The sequence below is a fragment of the Brachyhypopomus gauderio genome, chromosome 4 (assembly GCF_052324685.1).
Source record: "Brachyhypopomus gauderio isolate BG-103 chromosome 4, BGAUD_0.2, whole genome shotgun sequence".
Lineage (NCBI taxonomy): Eukaryota > Metazoa > Chordata > Actinopteri > Gymnotiformes > Hypopomidae > Brachyhypopomus > Brachyhypopomus gauderio.
This window is the reverse complement of record NC_135214.1, coordinates 30,989,748-30,998,566: the sequence shown is the minus strand read 5'-3', so window position 1 is coordinate 30,998,566 and position 8,819 is coordinate 30,989,748. Positions and strand designations below refer to the sequence as shown.

The window sequence follows — 8,819 nt, the reverse complement described above, 5'->3', positions numbered from 1 at the left end:
GATAAGCCATGGCAATACTTCACAGAGAGACAGAGGACTAAGACAGGTCAAACAGACAAAGTAAAACAGTAATAGGTGTACACAGTTAATAATCAGTTAACTGTGGCAGAACACTCGAAGTGGTTGGTGGGACTAGGTGGAGTGACAGGCATACCGGTGGACTGAGGCTGATGGGAGATGTACTCGGGGCCAGGGAGCATGATGTTCTGAACCAGACGACTACAGGCATTGTGCAGTTGCAGCTCAAGCTGAAGGAGATAAAGATACAGAGACCGCATCACCAGGGGGCATTGTTATTTCTGCTGCGCCAAAACTATCAGTGAAATATCTGGTTTAGGCTAGAATATCCCCCACTTATTGATGAGTTTTCATTTTGTCCTTTTTAAGAGATATTCCACCTATACACCAGTAACCAGGTAAATATTATTTGATTGTTTATACTCCATTTTAATTGTTTTTAGTTGGAGAGACCCAGCCAAGTTCTAGATATTTGAAACAGTGCTTCGATAGGTCCTTGGGTTTATTGAACTTTGCACCAGAGCCCTGTAAGAGGGACTCATGACATCAGTATTAGTCACAGTCACACCAGAATCCTGCATGTGTTGTTGCTTATATCTTGGGTTTTTTAATCATCGCTGTAATAGTTGGTGTATTCCACAGCTTCCAGAAAAACAATCTTCAGTCACATTAAAGCAACTTTTATTTTTACCAAATAAAACTATTGTTTTGAATTGTGCATATTTCACATAAAAGTGAATAATTTTATGCATTCATTGTCAATCTGTGCAGTTATAGGTCTGAAAAATGACCTTATACAATAGGTTATAAACTCATGAGATCCATTTTTAAAATCTAGTGCAATATTCAAATACATTCTTAAGTTTTAAATATCCAAAACACTTTCAAATAGAGAAACGTTCTTATTCCAAACTGATTTGCAATAGAGATTGCCCCTTATTTGATTTGGGCTTTTGGTGGGAGCACCGGGAGGTTGTATTCCTATTTGTGGATGACCTGACTTCCTCACATGAATGCCTTCAGCATGCACTTGAGCAGTTTGCGGTTGAGTGTGAAGCATTCAGTATGTAAATCATCACCTCCGAGTCTGAGTCGATGGCTCTGTTCAGGAGAAGGATGATTGCTCCCTCTGGGTAGAGGGTGAGAACAGCCCCCAATTGGAGCATTCTGGGATGTTCTTCACAACTAATGGGAGATTGTGTCCTCGATAGCTTAGGCGTAGCAGCTGCAGTTATGATGCGGTTGAGAAAAATAAGCCAAGCTACCAAGTGAAGCTCTCAATATACCAGTTGATTCATGTTCCCACCCCAACATGTGCCCAAGGACTCTGGGTAATAAATGAAAACCAAGATCAGAGGTACACGTGACTGAAGTAAGCTTTCTCCCCCAAGGGAAGCAAGAACTGATGCTATTTCAGCTTTGCTACTTGGAAAGGGCTCAAAGTAGAGCTGCTGCTCCTTAACATTAAGAGCAGATAATTGAGGTGGTAAGTATGTCCCCTGTTTGCCTCCCACTGGAGACACGGTAAGCACAGCCACCTGGAGATCTGAGGTAAAACCCAGGATCTGCAGGGACTGTGTCACCTGGCTGACCTGGGAGATGGAGGAAGTGCTTCAGTAGGGACACCTGGGCTTCTCTGTTCATTCTATAGCCACAGCAAACCTGAAATGGACTAAGTGAAGATGATGAAGGTGGGAAGTCTGTTAACATTTATTTAAAAGGCAAACACTGTACCAACGAAGAAACGTTTATTAATTTTCTCCCAACATATAAAATCACAATTTTAAATAACACCAGGGACAGTCATTATTTAATTAAAAAAGTGGAAAAAAAACCTTTTCATAATTTTTAAAACAGCCCAATTGATTAAAATGAATGTACAGAGAACTTCAGCTCAGCTTTCATTCAAACTAGATTGATTTGAATTTTCTGTTTTTTCTAAATAAAAAAAATAGCAATACTAGTAGCTAGGGGCTATAGTAAAAATCATTATAGACTGGAAATGCATCTATTTATCGAAAAGTGGCCTTACCTTGCTTGGATTTTTATTATTTATTAAAAATGGTACAGCATTCAATTAACATATTTGTCACACTCTCTCCCTCACACACACATTTTACACGCATATTAGTGCTTCATTTGGAAAAAGTAGTTTAAAGATGTAAAAGCAGCAAATCCCTGAGGTGATTTCCCTCAAGAGCTATGATTTAAGTACAAAGAGCCTCCATTGTCCTATGCTCAGTTCAATGCAGGTCATCGTCACTGCTAGCAGCCCTGCTGTTCGATGGTGTGTTCTGGGACCACTGGCAGGATGACATGGGAGATTCTGCTCCAGAGTCCACTCAGCTTGTCTACATCCATCTGATTAAACATGGCTGTCCCATCTGAGGAGATAAACTTATCTTTTAAATAGTCTTGTACAATCTCCTCCACTAATCCCAGACTAATGTTGGGTGAGAGTTCCAATTTCTCAAGCAACACAGTGAACGTCAGGAAGACCTTCTTAAAGACAGCGTTTTCATGGTCACAGTAGCGGTAGAAGATGAGCGTGGATCCAGGAGGAAGCTCTTCAAAGCGGTGAATAACAGCAGAACGCTTACCACCCTCAAAGGCCTCTTTCAGTGCTAAATCAATGTCCAGTTTGACCTGTTCAGGGTCTTGTTCTGTCTTGCTGGTCCCATCAATGTCCAGGACAGACGCATTGAGTGCAGTGGAAAAGGCTGCAGCTAATCGCTGAGCCAGACAGGACAGTGTCTTCTCAGCTCCACGACCAGAGGTCAATAGGAGGCTCACCGGCTCAGTGGGATGTGTCATCTGCAGGTGCCTCCGGAGGTGAATCCGGCTTCTCCTCCAGAGTTCACTGGGCTGGCTGGGGAAGCTGAGTTGAACCTTGTCCATTTCTTGATGGAAGACATGCGTCAGGTTAAATTCGTTTTGCTCAGGTGGAGACCCGGACTTCGAAATCCAATATCCAGCCAGTATAGCAACTATAAGTACAAATGCCGCAACTATATACCGTTCTGTGTGAACAAGTAGAAATGAGAATCAAGTCATTTACAGATTTTGTATAATATAACAAGTGATCCTTTTTAAAGACATCATACTGACTTTGCAAATCGATGCTTACTGATATTGGAAATGTCCAAACCAACTACAGGAGAAGGGCTTTCAGCTTCAGTGTCATCTTCCTCTTGTTGCATAGAGCTCCTTCTTTCTGGGTGTTTGTCTAAGGCAGAGGGAGATCAATATATAACAAATACCTTTAGTAAATAAAAAAATCCCACTAAACAGCTCCACATAAAAAATGTGTTTAGTAAGACACTACGTGAAGTACATACCCTTTGCACTCTCCTTGTGTGAATGCTTTATTTCTGGGTTTACTTGTGACAAAGTAACACCACACCCAAGGCTGGTGACATCATCTAGGTGATTTTCATCCTTGTCTTTCATGTAGTGGAATTAAAAAGGTATTAAAAAGGTTACTTCACCAATGGTTATTAATGGGAGGAAAAAGATGAAGGTTGAAATAAAAAGCAAATGTAATAACTGAATCACATTACTTAAATAAAAAGCACTGTCAGTAAAATTTCCAATGATTCTTCTTCACATTATCAAACAGCAATTATGCTGAACCCCAGTGGCTTGTTCACACATTCTCTACTGAATCTGTTTTTAAAACATGGCCACCTCCTTGTGTGGAGGCCTGTTCTATGGAGAACAACCTGGTGCGGACAACAAAACAATGTGATTCTCGTCTCATGCGAGCTTCACTTTATAATGATATATAATAATGTAAAACAGATCATGTAAAATATTAAATAAATAACTTTCCATACATTTGAGGCTACTTTTTGGTGGTGAATTACTTATTGCTCCTTTAAGGTTATACTCTAGGTCGCCAATACCCTATGTCAGGGATGGGCAACTTCCATGATAAAGAGGGCCAACATTTTTTCAGCACTATTATTGGAGGGCCACATGACCATGCACATCAAATAATTGGATATGAAAGACACTACAAATTATTCTCAATAAGAACACATTTTAAATGAATTCAGATCTGTATGTTTATTGCACCAACATGCATCTATTTTCTGCATATAAATGCATTAACATGTCCTTAATAAGCAACAAAGACAAAACATTTGCTTAATAAAAAAGTGCAAAAAGGAATTTGAACTCCTTCATATCAAAGAAGTGTAACACGTAGTGCGCTGCAGAGCGATGAGGCGGACACAAACGCTGAGAAGAGCGAGATTTAATAAGGGGAATTCCATAGGCGAAGTCGTTTGTACAGGCACGGGTCAAAACGGGAGAGCCGTCCAAGTGGTCAACAGGACATGCAGGAGTCGTAACAGGAGAGTCATTCACAACGGAGAAACACAACGGAGACGGAAAATACCAGAACAGCGATGACAGATAATCCACAAAACCGAACAACTACAAATAACCGACAACGGGCGATACAAGTACACAGGACTAAACTAGACACAACTGAACACAATGACGTGCGTGGCAGACAGAGGGAAACCAGGACAACAGACACGCAGGGCGGGATAACCGGGCAAGGAACAACACCGACACGGGAGAGGGGGGCGTAGCCCTACGTGACAAGAACAAAAAAGTCCTGCTCTATCGGTTTTTTTTTCTCTTTTAATTATTAAATTATTATTGATCTATTTGCGGGCTGCACTGAGTGAGGACGAGGGCCGTGTGCAGCCCACGGGCCGCCAGTTGCCCATCCCTGTCCTATGTACAGTAATAAAACAATTAAGTTGGATACCTTTTTCACTCCCGTGCTGGGGCTTTTCTCCTTCTATGTCCTCATCTTCAGACTGCATCTTATCTTCTACTACATCAGGGGTAACAAGAGGGGTCATCATTCCAAGCACATGTTCAAAGACAAAACAATCAGAACAATAATCTTAATGCACAGATTAATCCTTTGTTGACAACATCATACAACTGACCACATCATACAACTATTTTGCAAGGCAAACTGAAGCACCACACAAACAGGACTATAAGGTAAATAAATAATAATTTAAAAAACCAAGGTAAACAAAGTGTAAAAAAGAAACCTGATGGAGTGGTGCTGACTAAGAGTATGCGTGTGTGTCAAAACATACAAACAAACCCACACTTACGAGTGTCAGAAGGATCCTGCTCTTCTGTAGAAGGTGAACTCTGTGCTTTTTCATGAGGGGAGTAAATGTCACCTCCACCAAGATGATCTTTAGCACCATCTTCCTCTTGTTTTAATGAGTTCCTTCTTTCTGTGTCCTCTTGATCTTTCCTCATATCTAAAACACCACATGGGTGATCTTAATTAATTAATTAATTAATTAATATGAATTAATATTAACTAATATTATAAAAAATAATATTTTTAATTATTAAAAATAAACTAATAAATGGCTTCAGTTTAAGCATACATTAAGAATTGAACAGAGCAGCATCTACGATAAGTGTTAGGGATTTATATATTTTCTATTTTACCTTGAGGTACTTGAGAGACTCTTGGGCTCAGCGAGTTGGCATCGCCCACGGGGCCATACACACCATTATCAGCCTGGTCTTTGATGTAACAGAAAACAGATGGTCATAATAATGCTTCTGAATTACATCTTCATGTGCCCTTCAAGAACCTCAAGGACACATTACAAAGAAGAGGGAAGGGGAGGCATCATAGCAGACTAGACAGTACATAAAAAATGGCAGACCAAGAATAGTCCAAAGTGAACAGGTGAGTTTTGAGTTGGTGCAGGGGTTCCCAACATTTGGCAGCTTACAGCCCAATTAATCCACCACAAAATGTTCCACGGCCCATATTCATTTTATTCAATATATTCATTTTATTTTTGCATTTTGATTACACAAGATATCCTTCACTGAATGTACGGCATAGGAAATTTCTACAGCCTTAAGTGACATTTATTTTATATTTGTCTGAAACTAAAATCAGGTGCCAGAAATGTGCTCCACGTGTATGTTTCCACTGATGTTTCGCTGTACAGATTAACGTATAATCTGATTTTTTTTTTTAATCTTACTTAGTTTGTATTAAACGCTATTAAAAAGTGTGAGGTGTGGTGATGACTGGTTAAGTATAGCATACCGTTCATTTACTCTGCTGAGGTCCGTCTCTGTGGTCGAGTATAGACGTCTAGCTAAATAGCTAGGTTAGCTCACTGCAGACTCACCTGCATTAGAAACATTTCACACAGGCCTGCCATGAAGTGCAACACTGTCATCGTGTTTTGTGGCAGTGAAGTAATACAGTTACATACAGTAGCTAAATGGAAAGTGTATTTCAATTTAAATTTCTGTACATCCCATTTTGTCACCATATCTTGACATGAAAACATTAGCTAAGGCTGCCACAACCATCTGAATTGCAGTTGTCTCATAAAATACCTTTTAGGGTACACCACCACGAATCAAATAAACATTTTATAACAATTTAGATTAAATAAAACCATAGGGCGACGAGGCCTAGGTATTCACAAGCTAGCACTGTCGGCGCGGATGTAAACAGGAAAACTTCCACAGCTACCGGAGCTCAGCTATCTTACATATCTTAGTTCCTGTCTAGCCGGGATTTTGGACTCCTACATGTCGAGCGCTGTTACAACTAGCAACGGGGGGGAAAGACTTCAGAACAGAAAAAACTGTTACTCACCAAGTACATTTGTTATATGGTCAATTTATTACACGACTTGTAGCGTCAAAATAACTCACGGCAATTTCATAACCTCACGCTTCCGTTTCGGAGTGACCGCAGCACACGTTGAACTTTTTATTATTGCATCCCCCCAAATAAAAATGAATAAATAAAATACATAAAAATAAGAAAAGGTCCTCAACAGTATGTAATTTCATATTATTGTGTCCATCGACGTTTCAGAACATCGTGGAACCTTTTTTTGAACCCTTGTTTCTTCAGTGCATTATCTACGAGGGCTCCGATGGACGCTGGGTTGTCTCACAGGCTCCTCCAGACTGCATCTTGGAGTATGTCTGATGTGATATGCATTTGCTTTGATTGACCTAGTGCTTGTTCTAGCATTAACACGATAAGTGCGTATGTGATGTCCTGCAGTCCTGCCTTTTTCAGCCATTGGTAGAATTGCCTTATGTCTGCCACCTCTGATATTTGTCAGTGGTACATTTCATTTAGGGGCTTATCCTGCCATAGCAACTCCACTGTTTCTACACTTATCATGTCTCCCTTATGTCTGAGGCAGTCCCTTAGCAGCTCATACTTGGAGGCCATTTTATGGATATTTTGTGTTTCACCCTGGACTCTGGATCACAGACTGTGTAGACCACTTCTTCCCCTCTTTCCATCTGCATTGCAGCCTTAGGATATGGATTCTTGGATGTAGTGTCTCATTTATTGTGAAGAGTTGTATAGTTTTGCCTTCAGCTCTCTCTTGGCCAGATTATTGTTCTTGCTGAGTTTTTCTGATGACTACATAAAATAGAGAATACATAAGAGTACTGAGATCTATCACCTCAGGAAGGCATTTCCAAAAAAATCTAAAAGTTGGGTGGTGGGCATCAGCATGTTTTAATTCTCATTTTTTGAAATCCTTGTCTAAGTGACTGTCTTGTTAAGTGACTATTAACAATGTTCTTCCCGTGTGCTGAAAGCTCACTCCTCAGCGAGGAGACTGATAGTTTTGTGTTGGAAAAAAGCATACACCTTCAAAACCTACAGGTGAAAGAAGACATTTTGTATTGTATCAGAAAGAAATTTTGGAAACGTATTTTTTATTATTAAAGTTCCTCAGGTGGAAAGATGCATACACATCTCAAAATACTGTATGAATGAATGTTCAATTTATAAAGCACCTTTCAAGGACGCTTTTACAAATTTAACACAGGTACAAGTCTTACACAACCAATCACACACCGGTGAGAAGCGGCAGCCAATTGCACACAGCGTACTCGCTACTGGAAGCCACAGCCCCCTCGGGGACTGAATGGGGTGCAGGAAGGGGAGAGAGGACAGACGCTAGTGACAGAGCACCATCCACCACTGGGCATACAAGCACACACACATTCATGCAGACACTCTGACAATTGCTTTTTTTTTTTTTTATAGAGACACACAGTTCCACACTCAGGGAGAAATTGTCAGGGAATCAGGGAATGCCAATTTACCAAACCTCCATGTTTTTGGAGTGTGGGAGGAAACCAGAGACCCCGGAGGAAACACACAGACACAGGGAGAACATGAAAACTCCACTCAGATAGGGATTTGAACCCAAGACCCAAAACATGATTACCACCAAGCCATTGTTGAGTGTGTTTCTATGTTGTTTTGTGTGTGTGTGTGAGGAAAATGGTGATAAAGAAGTCATGGCTGTTTTTCCTGTTTAATTGTTGCAACTATTGCAGTTATACCAAACATATGCAAAATCAAATTAAAAAATGATAATGATAACCAGAATCGTGTCTGGTTGGTTGTTAGAGGTTACATCAGCTTTTTTTCAAAACAGTATTCAGTACCAGTTTAGGTTTTGAACATAAACATGTTTTGAACTGAGTTTCACCCCATTGTAGCTTTGGAAGCCCTTTGAACAGCTGATGAATTACCTCTTTATGGAACGTCATGTTTATCTAGAAACCTTGTGAACCACCTTGTGATCTGTACACATGATATATTGTAGTGTCCCCTTAAGGAAATTCTTGTTGAACTCAACATAGAAAAAGGTATTTCAGGGGACAAAGTACAGCAAAAAAACAAACAACCAAAAAAACCTTTGTCCGTACCCAAGGTAAATGAGGAAAAG

The 8,819-nt window shown here is 40.2% G+C and overlaps 1 protein-coding gene across 4 annotated transcripts; it reads right to left on the bottom strand.

The window, feature by feature from the left end:
- Positions 1–1,749: 1,749 nt before the first annotated feature.
- Positions 1,750–7,010, bottom strand: LOC143512989 (torsin-1A-interacting protein 2-like). Of its 4 annotated transcripts, none has more exons than XM_077003871.1 (8): positions 6,701–7,010; positions 6,137–6,221; positions 5,518–5,595; positions 5,166–5,321; positions 4,802–4,909; positions 3,357–3,461; positions 3,146–3,244; positions 1,750–3,038 (listed from the first exon to the last, which is right to left on the bottom strand). In XM_077003871.1, the coding sequence occupies exons 2-8, from the start codon at positions 6,141–6,143 to the stop codon at positions 2,284–2,286; spliced, it is 1,308 nt and encodes a 435-aa protein (XP_076859986.1). In that variant the 5' UTR covers positions 6,144–6,221; positions 6,701–7,010; the 3' UTR covers positions 1,750–2,283. The 4 variants fall into 4 exon arrangements, with proteins under 4 accessions (XP_076859986.1, XP_076859990.1, XP_076859988.1 ...); XM_077003875.1 differs by having other exon boundaries at positions 4,802–4,867; positions 6,701–7,008; XM_077003873.1 differs by having other exon boundaries at positions 4,802–4,870; positions 6,701–7,004.
- Positions 7,011–8,819: the final 1,809 nt, after the last annotated feature.

Coding starts and splice junctions, on each gene's coding strand:
- LOC143512989 (XM_077003871.1), bottom strand. Junction 4,910..5,165: donor GCAGGATCCTTCTGACACTC/GTAAGTGTGGGT, acceptor TCTTTGAACATG/TGCTTGGAATGATGACCCCT. Junction 3,462..4,801: donor CCAGCACGGGAGTGAAAAAG/GTATCCAACTTA, acceptor ACTACATGAAAG/ACAAGGATGAAAATCACCTA.